General features: G+C 47.9%; 2 protein-coding genes across 2 annotated transcripts in view; one reads left to right on the forward strand and one right to left on the reverse strand.

The window, feature by feature from the left end:
• The window catches only part of LOC142565920 (protein kinase C iota type-like), a 41,888-nt gene extending 28,084 nt beyond the window's left edge, over positions 1 to 13,804 (reverse strand). The window contains exons 1-5 of the mRNA XM_075676524.1: positions 13,592 to 13,804; positions 11,907 to 12,330; positions 11,453 to 11,647; positions 11,179 to 11,276; positions 2,564 to 2,700 (exon numbers count right to left, since the gene is read on the reverse strand). Of these exons, the coding sequence (XP_075532639.1) occupies positions 2,564 to 2,700; positions 11,179 to 11,276; positions 11,453 to 11,647; positions 11,907 to 12,251 (775 nt within the window). The 5' untranslated portion in view covers positions 12,252 to 12,330; positions 13,592 to 13,804. The remainder of the gene's footprint in view (positions 1 to 2,563; positions 2,701 to 11,178; positions 11,277 to 11,452; positions 11,648 to 11,906; positions 12,331 to 13,591) is intronic.
• The window catches only part of LOC142565916 (uncharacterized), a 55,041-nt gene that overhangs the window by 19,620 nt on the left and 14,205 nt on the right, over positions 1 to 21,216 (forward strand). Inside the window, exon 2 of the transcript XR_012824915.1 lies at positions 5,608 to 5,749. The gene's annotated coding sequence lies outside the window, so the exon portion shown is untranslated. Of the gene's footprint in view, positions 1 to 5,607 lie in introns of the transcript that reaches the window.

Genomic DNA, 21,216 nt, shown 5'->3' on the forward strand with positions numbered 1-21,216 from the left:
TCGCAAACATTTCAATTCAAACTTTTCATACTATATTAATCACATTTATGTGTCTGAAGTTACTTCTTTCAAATATCCAGGCGTAACCCTGACATCAAACCGTTCCTGGACTGCACATATCAACATTTGCGGCAACGCCTCCCGGTCGTTGGGCTATTTACGCCGAACCTGCTAAGACGTTGACTAATGTGCGCACGTCAACATATCTAACATTTGTTCGCCCTAAACTTGAATTACCTTCTTTAGTATGGTCCTCTCGTTACATTTATTTAACCACTGTGCCAGAATTAGTTCAGAATAGAATCGCTCGATTCATCTCACAATGTTACAACTACAACACAAGCATAAAGAAAATTATACACAATTTATCAATTCTTTCTTTGAATACTCGTCGTGATGTAGCACTCTTATCGCTGTTTTATAAGTACGTTCTCTGAACAAGGCCAGCGCCGAAACATTAGCCGCGTTTACATGAATGCGACAGAATGCGCCAATAGCGCATCACCTTTCCTAGCACATCACGAGTAATGCGATGCGCCAGCGTTTACATGTAGCGCATTACCCTTGGTGCGATGGTGGCGCCCGCGGTGTCGCACATCGAAAGGCAGAGCAGCGCATCAGACGCTTCCGGCGCCACGCCGCAGCTCGGCGAGCGTCTGACGTAGAAGGTAAAGCAGCGCTTTCAGACGCGTTCGGCGCCAAGCCATGCACGCTGCAGCTCGGCGAGCGCAGCAGATCAGCAGCACATTCAATTTCCCAGAATTCCTAATGCGATGCGATCGCGTTAACATGCATTGCGAAAGTCGACTTACTCGTCTCAATCCACTTCGGTCTGGCGCAATAATGTGACGCGATTTCCTAGCGCATTAGGCCCGTTTACATGGATGCGATGCGCTAGAAAGTTGATGTGATGCGATGCGATGCGCCAGTTGTCGCATTCATGTAAACGCGGCTAATAGCCGCACTTACATGAATGCGGCAAGTGTCGCATCGCATCACATTTCTGGAGCATCAGTAACACTTCGTTTGGGCCTAGTTGGTACATAATTCTGAACTTAACGTTACAGCGCAAACACCTAAGACGATCCACAAAAAGAAAGACACGACACACACTGGCGCTGTCTTTCTTTTTGTGGATCGTCTTAGGTGTTTGCGCTGTAACGTTAAGTTCAGAATTCTGGAGCATCGCATCCACGTATACGACGGTAATGCGCGAGGAAGGCGTATCGTATTAATGCGGCAGAGGGTAGATCCGAGACGGGCAAGTCGACTCACGTGGCTCATGTAATCGCTGGCGTATCGCATCGAAGGAGAGAGGAAAATTGAGAATTGTGCTCTCCTCCACTCACCGGCGGCGGCAACAGGCTCCGGCTGGTTTTGGACGAAGGGGAATTATCCGCATGTAAACGCTGTCGCACAGTGTTACGGTGATGCGCTAGGAAATCCGACACACTACTGTCGCATTCATGTCAATGTGGCTACTGAGGCACGAGGACGAAGGTGACGTTTGATGTCTCCAGAGGGCAGAATGGTGAGGAGAGTTATGTGCGGAGTGAAGTACGACGCGAAAGGCAGGGGTAACGTTGATTCGCATGGAGGAGGGAAAACTATAGGAGGGAGCATACCGCAATGCGATTGAAGCCAACCTGGTGACCCAACACGTGATCGTACATCAAAGCAGCATGGTTGGTTTTAGTGCTCCCGCTCTGCGGGCAGAACAATGGCAGGACAGCTGTACAAGCGCAGCACCGAATAAAAACTGCTGGCTTATCTACTGGGAACCAAACGCCTCAGCAAATCTCGATTCTTGCTCCGTGATCTCGACGCAAGAGGTTACGTGTTGGGCCACCACTGTGGCTTCACAGAGCGTTCGCTTGCCAAAGCTGGCTGCGTGACGTAATGCTCCCTCTTACATTTCACTTCCTTCCTGATTATTCGTCCTTTCCTTCCATAGCCTGTGGTTAAACGGCAACTGACACGCGCCCATGCGCTTTTCCTCGCACGTGCTATGCGATGTGACGCAGGCGCCAGTCGTCTGAAACACCTACTTGGCGTTGGCGCTAGATAAGGCGTGCGATTGGGACTTAATGGTTAGAGATTTGGGTTATTGTGTTGGGTGACCGACGTTCGATCGGACCACCAGGCAAAAAAAATGGTTTGTTTTCTATGTGCCAGCTACTGTAAGAATGACAAGACCGCAGAAGCAGCCACAGTCAGCAAAGTAGGGAAGGGTTCGCCAAGAAAGGTTCGCATTACAACAATCCTAATCCACTACGTGACGACCTATTAACTGCCGAGAACAAACACCCAGCCGCCTACCTTCCAACTCGTTTAACACTTTGCGCATATTGCTCAAACTTGCAGCTCAGGTCCAATCAGAAGTGCTTCAGGGTATGCGCGACACGTTCTAAGTATAAATATTTTCAGAAGTGCTTTTTCCTTTTCACGAACGATCCGGGAATGTGAAATTGTGCTACTTCGTGCACCTGAAGGGAACTATGACAGCACTTCACTTTCAATGTGCCTGCTAACGCGGCCATAACGAGCATTGTTAGGTTCTTGCCTTTCTCGTGTACGTGCTGGATAGCCAGGGCGACCTGCGCCGACAGCAGGCGGGCCGTCTCCTCCTTGAAGGGGCCCTTCTTGCGCACAAGGTCGCGGATGGAGCCCTCAGGCAGGTACTCCATCACGAAGCACCACCTGCGACAGTCACCTCGTAATGAAGCCGCGTGCACCAGGAGGGAACGCGCCTCTCAAACAGCGATGCGGCCAATTATCAAAATGTGCTCGTTCCTCTTGCGTTTAGGCTAAGTTGCATAGGCAGCGAAGAAAGCACTAATACGAAATACTTGCAAGCACAGTAACTTCTGCGGTTTATATACTGTTAAAGGGCCCCTCACCAGGTCTGGCCATTTTGAGCTGACAAGCGCAGAGCATACATTGAGCGATAACGATAGTGTCTGCAAAGTATTACATCGCTACGCGCCGTGGAAAGACCTGAAATTTCAAACCGAACGCCGTTTTTCCTTCTCGCGGCCGCCGCGCTCCAAGCCGGACGGTGACGTAGTCGTGCCCCTGCGCCTACGTAGTCGTGTCCGCTGTTACGTCGCTTGAGGTGACACGTGACTTCGAGAATTATTCAAGACAACATCTGTTATTTCTGCGAGCTGTTGCTTGAATTGACGAATTGAAGTTTAGATAAATAATAAACACACAAACGGAATGTCTGCGTGTTTTTTTTTACTTAGCACCGAAGAAAGAGAGATGTACTTCCGCTTCGTCTGCTTGTTCCCACGGTCGTGCGGTCACGTGCGTACGTACCTAAACTATGCCATTTTCTACCGTGCTCTAGCGCGTGATCATGCTCGGCGATCCGCTTGTTCTGCCTCAGTATTCGTGTAGCACTGAATTATACCGCTAGTCATGTTTCCTCGTGCACAGCGCGCAAAATTGGGCACTGCGCGAACGAGACAACAGCTCGCGCGCTACGCCGTCAGCGGGAATGCGTAGCGCTGGAAAAAAAAAGCAAAAAGAAGAAAAATAAAGGCGGGGCCTGTGACGTATGCGTCACGCGATCCTCAAGGTCTGGTATGGGAGAACGCAGGGAAGGAATTTCCCTTGCGAAGGCTAGACGGGGCGAGTGGAGAGAGCGTCTTGCTTGGCAGTGGAGCCCGCCTGCTGAAATCATGGGTTCGTGGCACTGAAATATTTCTATCTCGGCTATTAATGAGCCGATTTGAAAAAAAAAAATTGCGGCAGAACGCTCCCTAGAGGACACGTAACAACTTCCAGCGTATAGCTAAAATTTGCTATGGGGCCTGGTGAGGGGCCCTTTAAGGTATTGGGAAATCCAGAGACAAGACTAGAGGGAATGCTACACGATAACACCGCTTACAACGCAAGCGGCATGCTGAAGCAGCAATGGAGGACAGACAGAACATTGAGACGTGCCGTATACGCGAAAGGGCACTGTGCTTCGCGCCGGCACACTTCTGCCAATGACTGCAATGAGAGTAAGAAGAGCACGCGCTTCCATTGCGCGTTCCTTTTCTTTATCACGCCGTGCTCAAGAACTAAACATCTATCCATTGTCAAGAGGAATTCGGCGTGGGGGTATCGCCTTAATTCATTTTTCTAAAAAACGGGCCCCTAAACACTATACAGTGTGACGGCACTTTTACAGCGTTACTTAAAGCTTTACAAAGGGAACAGGTCATTAAACACAGGAAACAAATTTCATAGTCATAGATTATTCAGGTGAATTCTCAAATGAGTCTTTGCGACCCTCCTTTGAAATTGTGGATAAATTTAAGGAATTTCGATGAAAGGAGAAGGCAGCGAGATCGCTGCTTGATAAGGTAGCTCGTGTTATATATACTCGCTCGATGGTGAGGCGTCACGTCGCTTTACAGAGTTACTGCCAATTCGTAACCACCGTGCATTTATTGCATTCACGCCTCCACGCATGCTCAGTTTTCTTTAGTCACGTGACCACTCAGCCGTTAAACTTGACGCAGCCAGTTTAAGCCGCAGTCTTATGGGCGTGTCTGCTGAGCTGTGCGCCACTGTTCAATTTCTGCGTGAAAGTGGCCACAATTCCTTATGTTGCACAAATTAACAGATTTGTTTTTTTATTATTGTGTCAATTATGTTTACGAAAATTGTTGAATATTGCAAAATTTCACATAACTCAACTGTTAAGTTTAACTCAGCAATGAAAGACGATATAATACTCCTGGGAAGTGCACCCAATAATAACACATCTAAAGTGGACAAAATTGACTTGTTATACACCGCTCTGAAACGTACCACTAATATGTAAGAATTTTGAAAAAACTCTCCTGAACAATGTAGCATTTTCAAGTAAGCTGTAAATTCATATTTACTAAAGGTGAGTTAATATCAACTTTTTAGAATACGAATAGAATAAGAATAGTAAGCATCGAATAACGAATAGTCAATTGAAGTCGCATATATTTAATAAACCGGAATATTTATTTTCCTATATAGTTAAGTACCCCGCTTGTAGCGGCTAGTGCAAGGACAGATGACCATCAGGGTCAAATAATCAGTTTTGAGCACAATATCACTGATTGTCGTTAAAGGAGAACTGACACAAAATTTTGAAGTGGAGATAACGCGTGCAATCGATTTATGTGGGCACACACGCATCGTCTGCAAAATATAAACAGCGAATATAGCTTAGAACATATTCAAAATAAATTTTAAAGTACGTGCACGCAGCCAACGCAGCACCTCCTAACATCGACATCACGGAAGGATTGTAAACAACCGAAAAAACGCTACGTCAGGAATTTTCGTTGGCTGCCATGCTGCTTGCATCTGCTCTTCTTTTCAGTTGTTGCTTGTAGTGGGAAGCTCTCCGTGTCGCTACAACTGCAGAATTAAGCGGTAGTTTTTGTCGTGTCCGCAGATTTCCCGAACTATCAGCTTGACTGCGCTGCACTGACCATTGAACGTGGCCGATGGGAGGGTCTTGAGGTTCGTCCTCGCTATCGCCGGCCGCAATATCCTTATCGCTGCTTTCTAGTGGGTCGAATCGAAAGTGATTGTCCGCGTCTAATACGGCGGCGACCTCGCCTGCAGGAAATCGTCGCCGCTGGACGATGAAAACGACGGCGACAATGGTGGCAAGGATACCGCAAAGCACGTGGAGGCGTAGCAGACGAACTAGCAACACGAAGCTCGCGCTGGCGTGCGCGTCAGAGCATACGTCAGAGGTGTTTGCGATCACGTGCCCAGCTGTGTTTACGTTCCTTCTCTGGCCCATATCGTTGCTCTCTGAAGCCGAAATTTGGACTGGTCGCTAAAAGCAAGACTCCAAATAATTACCTGTCACCCTCTGAAGTAAATGAGTGCCGTGATTACTGAGTCATTAGCTACTTATTAAAGCATAAAAAAACAGATCGAAATTTTTTGCATCAGTACTCCTTAAGGAAACTGCACTAATATCGAAACAACTTTAGAGCCTAGCTGCAAACAACGTTTTCAAGAATGGCTCCTGTATCGCTAGCTTTTGAAGAATGCCAGATAAATGGTACCGAAACGGTGTAAAAAAAAAAAAAAAAAAAGCTGCTAAAAGGCTCCTGTGCCGTAGACACACGTAAAAGGGCCCCTTGCGATGAAGGCATCTCAGGTTGTTACGTAACAGATAAAACAACTACACGACAAGTCTGCCAAAAAAAACCAAATTACAGACTACAAGAAAAAATCGCAGGTTGTCATCTATAGGCTTCCGCCGCGAAACTGAAAATAAAGCTTGCATTATCCATTTTTATTTCAGGCTTTGCTTCGAAAACGTTTGTCGTTGTCTGGCTCCTGATAATTTACGACACTTTGTTTAGCAGACTAAGAACAGTAATTGTAGTTTAACATTGGGTTGTTCCAGAATATTTGGTCAGCTTAGAATATTCGAAAATACCGAATAGTTCCATTTCGAATACGAACTAATAGTACCTCTGTAGTAATCAATTCGTATTAAAAACTTCGAATATTCGTTCACCCTAACCATTTCCACTTGAGACGATTATAAACGATACAAGTTACAGAACTGCGACATCTGTTTTCGGTGCAGAATAACGATTTGTGAACTTCACACTTCATTTTTCTTAACACTCCAATTTTTGGAAATTTTTCTTAGAATTTTGATGCCATAAATCAAAAATCCGCTTGCTTAGAGTCACTAGAATCACTAGAATTATATATACGTTTCTCAAGTGCAACCAATTTCCTTCAAATAGACCCTCGAGTATTCTCACGAAAGCATTTCTACGTTTTACATATACTTGAATAGAACAAGTGGTGTTTGCCACATGCTAAAGCGTATGCGAAAAATTTATGGGATATGAACATTTCCTCCTATTTTCTTGGAATATTTTATTCTTGAACCGCCGCAAGGTTTCCTCCAAACCGATTTTAAGGGACCTTAAGATACTGCTCTTACAACGCACACTGCATTTCCACCATTCACAAAACACTCATTTCCGTTGCGCCGTGACACCAGCTATTGAATGAATGAATAAATTCTGCGGTTTCACGCCGTAGTGCGGGAGACTCCGGATTGATTTTGAGCACCAGGGGATCTTGTACGTACCCTCCAACGAACGCGACACGGGCGTTTCTGCATTTCGCCTCCATCTAAATGCGGCCGCCGGGGCCACGACTTCATTCAGCGACCTCGTGCTTAGCATCGCAACACCATGGCCGCTAAGCCACTGTGGCGGGTGAGGCCATCTATTCAGTAATTCGACATAAAAGTCACCACTACCATTAGGCCTTTATTTTTCAAGGTAAGCAATAGATAAGTTTACGCGTGGTCAAGCACGAAAGGCCCACCTTAAAGGATGTTTCCTCACCCACGTATACGCGCGCGTACATCGACAAAAGAGGAAGTCCCGGAAACGCAGAAAACTGCAGCATGCAGGAGTGCCATTCGGAGCGCCTTTAAAGTGAAATTAATCTTATCACTTTCTAGTAAAGTCAGTAGTTCAGGAAACATTTGGAAGAATTGTTTAACGGGCTCGAAAGAGCGCCATCCAGGCTCTCGAGTGACGAGAGGCTGTGTTGGCGACTGGAAAAGTGCTGGTGAAGACGCCCACAGTGCGCCAAGACAAGAAGACAAGTTGCGCCAATTGGCGTGTGAGACCAAGCTGCTACAAGCGTTTCGCATGGCGAATCCAGAGAACTACTTGCACCACAACCACCTGACGCCCTAATTTAATTCTCGGAACTTGTTCGTTGAAATTTTACTTGGACATTTGCATATTTCTTCAGTTCTATTTTTCGTTTCTTTCTTTTATATAATAGCTACTCACAGAGGCAAACAAATACTTTTCACCAAATAAAAAATCAATTTTGTATGGTCCTAAATGTTTTGTGCTCTGATGACCCGCTAAATGAAGGTTACTTACGCCTGTTACGTTGTATGCTCAACACTCACGTATCTGCAGCCGTTGGTTTCCATTTAAAGTGTTCCCGTTCTCCTTGAAGCGCGGCGGGAAGTGGGCCCTCCACAAGCCGCCATGTGTGGTTTCGCCTACCAGGGCTTCATTTTGCGTGCAGCGAGCGAAAGTAGGGAAGGATGTCTCCCTTCCAGGAGTGAATTGCACGTCATATCTACGCACCCGCCTCTTAGCCGCATAGTCGACGGACTCATTCACATGCTAGCTATATTAAAAATATTATTCCTGAACTCTGCCGTGTTCTTTCACACACGATCACGAAAGATGCGCTGGTAATATGAGATCTACTACGCATTGCGCAATCAATTCAGAGGAATTTAATGCCACACTGGTGGTTGCTGTTTGGGTCGATTCACTGGTTACGCTATGGACCGAGGGCTCCGTGGCACCGTCCAAGCGCTGTCGGCGCAGGACCCACGTATTCCCCCAACAGCAACGGGCATTATGCGGTCGAGCCGGAACGCGAGCAGCCGAGGGTCCACTCTTGTTACAGCGCATGATAAACGACCTCGAGTGGCCTAAATAAATCCGAAACTCTCGCATACGGAGTGTCGCGTGATGCCATGAGCTCAGAGGAGGGATCTTTGCCGTTGCCCTTTCCGTGCATTATTTTACTCTTTGGCTTCGAATATGTGTATAGCTTCTCTGACCTATCACAGCGTTTCGTGCACGAGGGAAGGGGCATATCCCAATGCTCAGTCTGTCAGCTGTAGAATTGAAATTATATAAAACTGACGTACGGCGTGAATTTGTAGTGTATCTACTTTGTACACGAGGATTAAGCCTGATATTTTCGGAACTTTGACGCTAAGGATCGTCATTTTCGTGCTGTAACATGAACTGAATCAGCCTGATTTCATTTTTTCAAAATGCATTTCTTAGCAGTAGCCGCACCATCAGTGCACCCAGAAAAGGCAGTCAATAGATCGCACCGCTATTGCATCTCTTGGCCGTCAAATAAGTTTGCACTGTATGATTCCCTGCCCGCAAAAGCAAGAAATGGCTCCCTGCTATCGAAAACTCTACCTATGTGACACATGAAATTGGTGAGGGAAATGTAACCGTCATAGACATCCTACTACATAACTTCACGCCCGAACACTACCTCGGTTGGCAAGTTATGGGACTTGGCAGTCGTTCCTTTAAAACATATTTTTACGCTGAAGGGAAAGAAGAAGGTGACATGAACTAGAGGAAGACGAAGACTGGCCGTTGCCTGAACGCCATGTACACCAGTTGTAAATATACATTATTTCACACTCGTGGGCCTGCTTTCTTCCTGCAACAATATAAACAAACATCGCTCCCAAGTCACAACGGCCTTTAAAAGAAAAAAAAAAGGAAAGTAATGTAAGTGAACAAATCTCCTTTTGGAGAACCGGAGCATCTTTTTCTTTTAAGGGACACTAAAAAGAAACATAAATCAAGACTGCTTAGGCATCCTTTAAAGAGCCAAGTTTCAGTAATTTCACAGTAAAGGCTGTTATCAGATGAAAAATGAAGGCCAAACTCCCATTCTTTTTATTACGTGCCAAAACCGCAACGCCGTACGTCAGAGCAAAACGTGAACAAAGTGAATGCAGGAGCCAACGTTTCGACAAGTGGACTTGTCTTCTTCAAGGCGACATATGCTTTCCTCGCCACAGTATATATAGGTGGGGTTCTTCTAAAGGGGAGGGGACGTGAGGCGGGAGGACGCGGAAACGAGGGAAAATATGTTAGCGTGTCGAATTGAGAGTAAAGGAACGCTGTGTACAAGGTCAAAGCCAGGACCCCACCCCAGTCTGTCAACGCACGCGCGTTAGCCGGCGTGTCAAGGGCGTCTGACACTCCGGCTGAAAAAAAAAGGAAGGAAAGGGGAAAAGGGGAGGGATATGCCAAGAAATCAAACTAAGTGTTGTTGCCTATAGCTTGAGGTTTAGCATAGCGAATAGATTCTAAAGCTCCCTTTGAAACGTTTATGCCTATTGGTCGCAATGTCTTGAACTTATGGATAAGGTATGAATCATTGCAACCAATAGGCATAAACGTTTCAGACATTGCAACCAATAGGCATAAACGTTTCAAAGGGAGCTTTAGAATCTATTCGCTATGCTAAACCTCAAGCTATAGGCAACAACACTTAGTTTGATTTCTTGGCGTATCCCTCCCCTTTTCTTTTCCCCTGTCCTTCCTTTCTTCTTTTTTTTTTTCAGCCGGCGTGTCAGACGCCCTTGACACGCCGGCAAACGCGCGTGTGTTGACAGACTGGGGTGGGGTCCTGGCTTTGACCTTGTACACAGCGTTCCTTTACTCTCAATTCGACACGCTAACACATTTTCCCTCGTTTCTGCGTCCTCCCGCCTCACGCCCCCTCCCGTTTAGAAGAACCCCACCTATATATACTGTGGCGAGGAAAGCATATGTCGCCTTGAAGAAGACAAGTCCACTTGTCGAAACGTTGGCTCCTGCATTCACCTTGTTCACGTTTTGCTCATCGTCTTGAATTTCCATTTCCCGCATTCCCCGTCTTTTCTCTTAACGCCGCACGTCAGTGTGACGTGACGAATGTCAATGCATCTTTTCGTATTGGTTCTGTTATGGCTCAGTAAAAATTCTTAAAACTTGCCAAGTTCTCTATTTGCCTCCTTTAGAATACAACGTAGTCCATCTTGAGCGATGAAAAATTAAGCGCACTTCAAGGTAGCCGCGCCATCCGTCTTTCGTTCATGCTTTCTTTCCGGCTTACCAAGCCTCTTCTCCCGATAGGAGCATCCGTTCTAGTATTGTACGTATTTTACAGTGTAGCTTATTTTTCTCCTTAGTCTCCCTTTAAACAGTTTTCTCGAGTGTGGCCGGATTTTTGTTTGCCTTAGTCAGTAGTCATGCCCTGGACTTTACAAGGCAATTCCAAAAATAACAAAGCAATAGTGGTCAATGCGTAGCCATGTTCGTAGCATTATTCACTGTAACTGCGCTTGTGCGCCACTTGTAGGTCATAATGTTCTTCGTGGACCACGCGATCGGTCTGGCGCTTACTTTCCGTGGATCTGTCGTCAGGCCGTATGCTGGAATCGCTGCAGAACTTTGAGAGAAGCTACTTCTCGTATGCATTAGCTTTAGGGAGCTAAGAACACAAAGTGGCCCTGCGAGTTTCCGCCAACCGCGGTGTGGCTTCGAAACCTTTGACAAAGACTGTACACTAATTTAATCTTACCCTTTTGCCGTTTCGAAGTAAGCTCGAAATGTGACCACGTATGGATGGTCCGTGACAGCCTCCCAGACTGACTTTTCCACTTCGACGCGTTTTCGCTCCTGTGACAGAAACGAGATCCAATTACGCCTAACGCCCAACTGTTGGCCCACGCTAAGCAACATTATAAAGCGCCACTCCCGAACATAGTTTTCTTTCACGGTTGCTACGCGCGTGATGCAAAGGGAGCGCCGATACACTCGGCGCCTCCATCATTAAGAGACAACAAATGGTTCACCTTTTCTGGGTTCTGGTTCTTCTTTCGGATGTACTTGAGTGCTGCCAGCTGCCTATTGACGCGGTGGCGCACCAAGTAGACGATGCCGAAGCTGCCCCTACCGAGAACGTTGAGCGTGACAAGTGAATCGAGGTTCCAGCTCACCGTCTCCTTGGGGTTGATCCAAATGTCGGTAACCACTTTCTTGGACGCGCTCTGGGAGTGAGAGATGGACGTTTGTGGTAGCCAACCACAAAATGCGCTAGGGTCGTAACACCACCCGCTGGATCGTCTGTAGTTCCCGATTACTTACAGAATCTAAAGACGAAGTGGACAGACCCGTCGGGGTCCTGCTCATTGCATAATCCTCATCTGTTTGAACCCGGGAAAACTGTAAAAGCGAGAGCGTTGCAGCTCAGCGAACTACAGACGATGCCAGGTTGTGGCCGCGGATTGAACAAAGTGTTCAACGTACCGCTGCGCTGGTCCCTGCCTGGTCGATGAACGACTCGGCCTTCTTGTCTGCCCCGTCCAACCCCTGCTTCTGCTGCTCCAGGTCCTTTTTCTTGAGCTCGGCCTTGGAGTCGTGCGAGCGTGACTTGGCTCGCGTCGCCTTGGGCTCAACCTCGGCGCCCCCCTGCTCGTGATCATCCTCGTCCTGCGGCCGCTTTTTCTTCTTCTTCTTGGCCGCTTTGGAGCAGCTGGGCTGCTGCTCCTCAGGCTCCGCAAGGCCAGCGTCGGGCGGCAAAGGACTCATCATTTCAGAGGACTTCCTGCGACCCTGCACCAGCTCCTTGAAGGCCGCGTTGCGAGAGGCCATAAGGTGACCAGCACCCCCCCGCCGCTGCTGCTGCTACTGCAGCCCAGCTGTCCGAATAGGAGGCGTCGTCAAATTTTGCCTGCAGTGCGCCATGTCGCAACCATTGCATGGTATATTGTGACAGCAGATATTTTGTAGTCGCTCCCTGCGAAACTTGTACGCTGACGTCTCATTGGATGCAAAGACTTCTTAGCACGAACTTGTCTCCACAACGTTTCCGAATTTTTCCTCTCTCTTTTGCACGCTTTATGAAACTTCTTGTGTGATTGTACTTGGTATGTTGAAAATAGCGTCAATATATTATCGTAATAGCGTTGCGTACATGTTGGCGCTCGAAATGAATTCAGCGCGTCCTAGTAGTCTCCGTCTTACAAAGTATTTTACGCATGTTCTCCCCCAAAAGCCGCGTGGAACTTGCCTTCGGCGAGCTATAGGCGAGTACCGCTGTCGTTGGCGTAAGCGTACAATCGTGTAAGGAAAAGAACATCACTACAATAAATAATTTATAGAATTGACCGCAATATTATTTTTCTGTTTATTTCGTCATCCGTTGCACCCGCGCGGTCGCATCGAAACACGGCCGCCGTGGCCGAGCTTCAACCCGCGTCCTCTAGCTAATCAGGGCAGCGCCATAGCCACTAAGCTAAAGCAGCGGGCGCAGTACTTTAGGCGACATAAGCTTCCTCGAAAATGCCAACAACTGTCTCTAAATCGCACAGACTGTCCAACTGGCCGCCTCCGCCTTTGATCGCATAGCGTCTTTGACCGAGTAGTACGACGTGTCTAGGGCTACAAACCGCAGAAATGGACTTCACTAGAGCTGAAGTCTGGGCTAGTTGGGTATTCATGATCGTCGTGTAACAGCGCGTCAAAAAACAAGGGACTCACGTAGAAGAGACATACACAGGGCTGTGTATGTCTCTTCTACGTGAGCCCCTTGCTTTCTGCGCACTGTTATTCGACGAGAAGAAACGGCACAACAGCTCTCCCGCCACCAGGGTAATGCGCGCCCCGTCATAACCGTAACCGCAGGGCTGAAATAGCTAAAAAACTAACGCACCACATCACACTACGTCGGTAATTCCTGGCATTTTCTAATTTCCGTTAATTTTGCCTCGCATGATGCGAACAGATAATGCTAGGCACACCGGCAAAAGCGCAAACCTGGACGATAAACGATCATGCGCGAAAAAAATAGCCCGCAGTAAGCGTGAAAGCGGATGCGAGCCCTGGGCCTGCCCCCGGCGTTCCTTTCCCGGGGAACCGCTCGACCACGGTGAATATTCCCGAGCGCGGGCGCGCATGCCGAGCGGAGGCCACGGTTTCGTGGACGCGCTCACCTTGGCGTCGGAATCGGATTTAGGCCATAGGATCGGGCGGCGGGACCGGGGCCTCACGGCAGCTGCAGGGCTGGCTGCGGAGCCCCGAGGTGGCAGTTGCTCCGGTGGTGGTCACCCGCTCTTCGTGCGCGGGGCACGTGCAGCGGGGCGTAAGAACACCAGGTGGCCCCGGCTGGCACGGCCGCCTGCGTTGCCCGTCTTCGTCGTCGTCGTCGGTATTGTATGTCTCGCGAGACAGCCTGGGTCCGTTTGTTTGGCCGATCACTTTCAGGGATACTCTCACGTTTGTGTGCCGCTATGCCGAGGGCGGCGCCTCATAGGAGGGAAGACAATCTTGACTATCACCTTCACTGAAAGTGATCTCTCAGAAAGCGAGCAATGAAGTGAGGCCTTTGGTTTCTTTTTGGCGACGTTCCTTAGCATGTCGCTACAGATGAATGCGATCACATACGAAATGACACAGACACGCAGACTATTTGGTTGAAATGAATACCTCGAAGGAAGGTCAGAAGCGCCTTCATGGTACGGGACGCACAGGCGGTGCTGGTCAATGATTTATGCACATCTCGCAGCTCGTACGTTTAGTAGGGATATTAGAACAATCCTACACAATGTAAAATGGGTGCAAGAGCAGATAAAGGGGCTATGTCCTCCGGTACATTGCACGCATGGCACAGTGGTAATTCTAACCGCTGAGCTTTTACCAGTTTTTTTTCCTCAGGCATAAAGACATTAATATAAAGTACTTCTAGTTTAGAACCTTTAGACGAATACGGTGTGGACAAATCATGATCACGCCTGTCAAGGCCACGTGGTACGCTTGGTGAAATAGGCGAATTAGCCATGCAGCCTGCTGAGGTAAGTGAAAACCGAACTTTGGCTCAATAGTATACGAACAAGTCCAAGTTGGTTATATTGCATTTTGTGAGCGCCATGCAAATATATACACAAGAGTTGAGACATCATTTATAAATAAAGGTATCGAGAGTGGATCTGAAAAGTTGCTGTTGATTAAACGAGCAGTGCTATCGTATAGTACATTGCCCACTTTGCTACAGTGAGAAGGAAGCCATAAGACTGCGGGATCAATACGCCTTTGTAGGTAAACAGTTGATGCTGTTGATAAGATGTACCCACATTAACAAAATAGTCTTACGCTAGAATTTTCTGTAAGAGCATCTGCCAGACAGTCGTGGCGTCGGACATATACGAGTAGTTAGCTAAGGTGACCAACCAATGGTAAAGAGCGCTTACGAACGAAAAGATTTGTGAATTCTGTGATTTGTGAAACCTTGTGATTAGCACTTGGCTATTTCGGGACTAAAAAGGCTGCATGCACACGTCAAAGATGAGCCTGGAGCTTGCTTTTGGCTATTTTAAGATGTATGTGAAAGCCGCAGTTGAGTGTGGCCAGCTTTGTGGCGTAGAAGTTCTGTGGCTCATCTTCACAGAAACAGTAGCCCCCTTCTGGTAGGACCTACGCAGCTATAGCAGGTGAATCAGGTGTTGCAAAGCCGTATAATTGAAGTGATCTTCACTGGGCAAAAAAATGCACGCCACATTCCGTGCATATTTTTTTTCTTCTTCACGCTTCACGTCATCCTGGAGTGAGGGGACACAGGCAAATGAACTCGCTCACGATAAACGGATACCGGGCAGGTAAGGCCCAGGGCGTATTGCCCCAGGAATGGTCGCGCAGAGCACAGGATCTGAATAGTATAGATTCCTGTTTCTCCACTCTATTCCTTTCTTATCAACATACACGACTCACAACGAGCCAATACCGATAATAATGTAGGCTAGCGATGCTTGAGAACCACTGACGATGCGAGGAAACTAAAAAGAATGAATGAAATCATTACATTATGCTCGTCCAGAAAACAGCGTCGAATTAGACTGCGAGACATGCAAACGACAGTCGACCCGAACCCTTCCGGTGCCTACTCATACATTCAACTACCATGACGCTCGCTGCCATTCATTCCACCTGGCGTGCGATGGTTGGCCAACTCCACCAGGATAATTCCGCACGTGCTCTTGAAGCTCATTCAGCATATCCAGGAAATTTCCCAACCACGACGCCCCATGTGAAAACTTGTTTCCAGCGACGACGAGTCGGACAAAAAGCCGTTTGTAAAATAAAATTGATGTCTCCTCTCTCTAGCTCTCAAGGCGGATAATATCGGCACCTGATACCCAAGATGCAGCTTTAACGTATCGGATGCAAGGCTTCAGTTAGCCATCACCCTTAATGAAAGGTTTCTGCTAATCGTGGAGGCAGCGAAGGGGCGAAGGGGAGAGAGAGAGATAAAGCTTACAATGCTGCCAGGAAAGTGTGTTGCAACGGCATTTACAAAACGTTACCCGTTGAGCTATGTCCCAACGTGGTAGTCACCTCGACACCCTATGTCGCCATTCACAAATGTCTGGGTATTTTACTTACCATCGGACTTTATTGCCATAGCAATTATATGGACATCTCATCGAGTGAGATGCGTTCATGTTCGTCTGTGCGTGCGTCATACCACGCTTGTTAATTTAGTTGCTAAACGAATGCTTACAAGTTTATACGGCTGATAAGACTACTATCCTTACTTCGTACGGATGTCTACTATTCTGCTATAGCAATCGATACTTCGCCTTTCGGGCAAAACTGCGACATTCTTTTTCAACTCTCTCCTTCGCTCAGTTGCTGAACGGCCACTCAAAGTTAATCACATTAGGGTTTAGAGTTTTTTAACGTCTTCTCTGTAGCCAAAGGCTTCAGGAATTATCCAGGCTGTTGTCTGGAGTAATATGCTGCCCCTTGTTGTTGCTGAGCAAGAAATTGGCGAGGAGTTTTGAAAAACCGAACGTTCCACAGAAAACACGTACAATAAATATATATATAAAATCAGCAAAAGTAATTAGTTGGTGATTGAAGAGGGTACGCTTCTTCTTGACTGATTGCTTCATTTTACAGCTGCCTTCTCTTGTCGCGGCGACTATGCCACTCGTTTTCTTCATCTGGCGGCGCTGCCATGCGATTGGTTCAATTTTGAAGCGAAGCTTTATTTTTTTGCCTCTCCCTTCGACGTTTACACTACTGCTGCTGCTGCTGTCGCTGTCTTGCATGCCGCATCGGCAGATGATTCAGAGCCTGCATATACATGGCAGGAGCGTGACATAGAGGAAATGCGACGCGAGAAACTCGTTTGGACCTTTCCATCATGTCGCATGGCCACCGTGCCCTCTGGAGCTTCCTGGGCGTCGTCACATTTACTCTCGACGGCTGTAATTATTCGTGACCCCCCGCAAAAGCATTGCAGAAACTGCAGCGGTTTGCTTTCTACTAACGTGCAACAGTCCTGAGGGGAGGTGGTAGATCGAATGGTAGAAAGGAAGCAGGGAGAGTACGCAGAGAATGGATAGAACCCACGCAAACACAAAGTGAATGATAACCTTGCCGCTCTTCGCTCGCAGTTCCCATACATCGGGGGAGGGCGGGAGAGCGAAAAGGCGACGTGAAAAAGCGAGGAAATGCTACTACTAGACACGACAGCGGTTGCGGACAAACTAGATCAATTTAAGTTGAAGGTATGGTGCGGCACGTTTCTGCTATTTCCGAAAAATAAGAACCATGCATGTTTGTCGAGCGGACAACTGACGCTTGCCGTGCAGGCTCAGAGCCGCATTATAGCTCCGTAGCGTCTAGGCGACGCAATAGATGCGATCATACGTCAAATGAACACTTCTGTGTCCACAGCCGTAGCTTTGCGGCTATGGCATTGCTCGAGATCGCGAGTTCGATCCCGACCACAGCAGCCACATTTCCACGGGGGCGAAATATGAAAATACTCGTGTACTAAGAACTACAGGTCTTTAACAAGGATAAGCGGGCTAGTTGGTGGTCGTTATTGGAATGCATCATGTAACCGCACAAAAACAATGGACAAAGAAGGAACACACAAGACAGGCGCGGAACTTCAACTAAGATTTACTCCGGGAAATACCACATTTATACAAGTATCATAATCACACTTGCTAATCATCAGACAGCCATCACTCGACGTTGGCACGCGTGCGTGAGTGCCACAAATTTGCTTGTAAATATTTGAACTCTTTATCGCTCAATGACACTGAAGAGCTGCTTACGCAGCTGCCAGATTGCATTTTTATACAGTAAGCTTCATAGATTTCTCGGCTCAGTTGTGACGCAAACATCTTCAAGACTTTAGTGTCGCGGAACCTAGGCGTGCAATTACGACAGTGGCGACAATGGTCAGCCAGTTTGCCACCCCCCGCCAATCCTTCTACTCCTGCGCGGTGCTCCTGCAGTCTGACGTTTAGGCACCGTCCCGTCTGCCCTATGTAGCTATTGCCACAAGAGAGGGGTATCTGGTACACTACCCCTATTCTGCATGGGACGAACCTGTCGACGTGCTTGATACCACATTCATTTCTTTTGTTCTTACCCTGCACCATGTTGCACATGCCCGTCAGTTTTTCTCGCCAATGGTGCACGTACGTGGCCCTTATTCCTTTCGGAAGGCACCATTATGTGACCGCTGTCAATCAAAAGTTCGATGCGCTGACCCCCCCAAGCACAAAACCAGGGTACGAGGCGCGTGCGGCGCTGTGTTCGTTCCTGGAGCTTCTCATTAAATACACCCATTTCTAGTTCCATCCGCACCCCCTTATTTTTTTCAAGAGTCGCCCGTCTCATTCTTCCACGAACACGATAGCCAAGGCGGCGAGAACCCTTTCGAACGAGGGCCGCAACACGAGCGGTCGAAACGCTTGCAACAGCTCTACGCACGAAGACTTCGCGCAGTGACTTCGCCCGCGCAAGTAACACCTAAAATTGCTCTTTATTTTTCCAATAGCGCTCGCGACTGTTGTTCCCAACAGTAAGCACATCTCATCACTATACGATCAACATCCACCAATTTACCACATTCTGCTTCCACGCCGATTGTCCCTAATCGTCATTATTGATGATTTCTTTAATGTTGCTATTCAGCGCTGTGCTGCGTAAAAGAGCAACAACGATTTGCTTCACGCGGTGCAAAGGCGGCTGTTTATGCATCTTCGTTCGATTACCTGGTATAACGTTCCAAGTTTCAGACTCGAATTCTTCATGTATGTCTGTTGGTCTTTCATTATTAGTATTCCAAGGGGTACTCTGAAGCGTTACACATAGAGGATTAATAGGTTTATTTCATGTATGAAATTCAGTGAGGACCGGTGAACCAACCCATTTATCCAGCGTTGTAGTCAGGAGGGCGGCCCAGACGAAGAATGGTTGCTCAGAGGTGCCGCAGATTCGTTTGCTGCAGTGCCGGGCAAGACCATAGCAAGTGCGTTACGTTAATTTCGTGAGGACTCATATACGACGAGAGAGAGAGGCGAACACTTTATTGAATATCAATAATGGAGCTGGTGGATGCTCGGTGGTGCAATCCTTGAACTCTACTAGGTACTCATATGCCGGTAAGGAGGTGGCGTGTGTCAGCCAAGTATAGCCGATCGTGTAGAGGGGTAGAGGGGAAAGGAAGGATAGGAGGGAGAGTAAGGTGGGGCACAGTGTCAGTGAAGGTGTTGGGAGTTAGAATAACCTCCACAAAAATGGCAGACAGGTGGAGGTTCATCTGTGAAAGCACGGAGAAGGTGTAGATGGGTCGGAGAGAGCAAAGAGTTGGTCTGCGCCTGCCGCAGTATAACGCCACGGGTACGCGGGAATGCCGGTTGAGGAGGGGGAAGACGCGCCTGAGGAGACGATAGGGTTCTAGGCTGTACGAGGTGTAGTGTGAAGTGTTCGGAGTAGGTTCGGGGATGTCTAGCCTAGCGTAAAGCTTCATAGGCAAGCATGTTATCCCGTTTATTCCCCGACAATCCCTCGTGACCAAGAATACACAAAACCTCCACCGGTGTGCGTGAAGAATGTACTACGAAAGAGGCAAGTGGGGACGGGAAGCGTTTCCTGCAGAAGTTCGCAACAAGCATGCATCGAATCAGTAAATATGATCGGAGGTTGTAAATAATTCCGAAGTAGATGACGGAGAGCTGTAAATAGGGCATGCAGCTCTGTTATCGCAGGATCACAATTAGCAAGCACTTCGCGGTGAACTATAGCTAGGGACTGTGAAAGTACGACACCGCGGATCCCCGGGGGGCTGTGCTGGCGTCGACCAAGAAACGTGAATTTGAGGGATGAGTGCGGAGGTAGCGCTGATAATATAAAACGCGGGCTGCACGGCGCAAAACATCCCATTGGAGTGCATGCGTTGCGGAAAGGGGACGACTTTTCGAAGGCTTTGTGTAACAGCAGGGTGTACTAAAAAAGGTGTAGAGGAAACCACAGAGGCGCGATAGCCTAAGCGCTCAAGGATAGTGCGTCTTTCTTGAGTGAGGCCTAGACGAGGCACTTGATTGCGTTTATAAATGGAAAGAATTTCGTCGGCCATGGTGTGGGCGTCCATCTGGAGAAGAAGGGAGCTGCTGGTGCAGGAGGACCAAGGCTAGCTTCGTGGCATCACATAAATGGCATCTAATTTTTTTATGTCGACGGAGCGCAAGTTAGAATAGGGGAGCTGGTAGCGAAGGCGAGAAACAAAAAGGGCGTAACGGAGACGAAGTATGTTGAATTCTTGGACGCCTCGGAAGCGCGGGGATACCCGACGCATCATGTGCAGCATTTGCTCCCCTTGAAGGCGAACGTGTTGCCCCGCTGTAACAGGGCCTCCGTCTCTCTGAATGTGGAGCCCAGAACTCCTATGCACCGAGGCTGAGGGACACTAAGCCCAGGATAAGTCACTTGTACAGACGGAGGAAACCACCGAGGGTTCTGTTTTCTCTGGTGAACCGGTTAGGCCAATAGTTCTAGCAGCGGAATAGGTGACATTCAGTGCGTTTTGTCAGGTGTCCTGAGTTTTATGAGGCGAGCCAGAAGCCATTGACGCAGTAATATAGTCGGCATATATACTGTAATAGATATCCGAAAAAAAAAAAAGCCCAATCACTGACAAATTGGAATGAAGAGCAGAAAGAACAGAGCCCTGAGGAATACCTCGCCGCGGGTGTGGAAATGTGGTCTATGGGGCTCTTGCATTGCCCAGGGGGCGCTGCGAAAATGGTGCTAAAAAGCGCCCTCCGTCCTGAACAGGGTAGTACCAAGCTCGGTCGTCTGCTTCGGAAAGCACATTTACAATATGGACCCGCCACTTTCGGTTTTGTTGTACCACAGCTTGCAGCGAATATCGGGTACCGATTATTTTTTCAGGGGTGGCATACTGCGTAAAGGCAATAAATTATGCAACGTCGAATACGTGTACGCCGTTCAAGAAATAAGCGGCGAAGTTTTAGCGCGGTGTCAATCGCAAGTGAAGCAAGTCGCGTACGAAGTTCAACTTCAGGTAAAGTTCGCACGCTGCTAGATTCAGGCGCACAAACGCAAGGAAATACTTGCTATAAATGAACTCACAGCAGCGATAAACAGACATAATGTGTACGGAACTGCTCGAGCGCACGACGGTACGCGCCGCGACGGCAGCGGTCTTTCGACACGCCGCGAAACGGCGGGTCTCCTGCAATATTTGTTGACTGCATGCCGCTAGACAAGTAGTTATGCCTGCACTGTAGTAGCG

The sequence above is a fragment of the Dermacentor variabilis genome, unplaced genomic scaffold (genome assembly GCF_050947875.1).
Source record: "Dermacentor variabilis isolate Ectoservices unplaced genomic scaffold, ASM5094787v1 scaffold_12, whole genome shotgun sequence".
Taxonomy (NCBI): Eukaryota; Metazoa; Arthropoda; class Arachnida; order Ixodida; family Ixodidae; genus Dermacentor; species Dermacentor variabilis.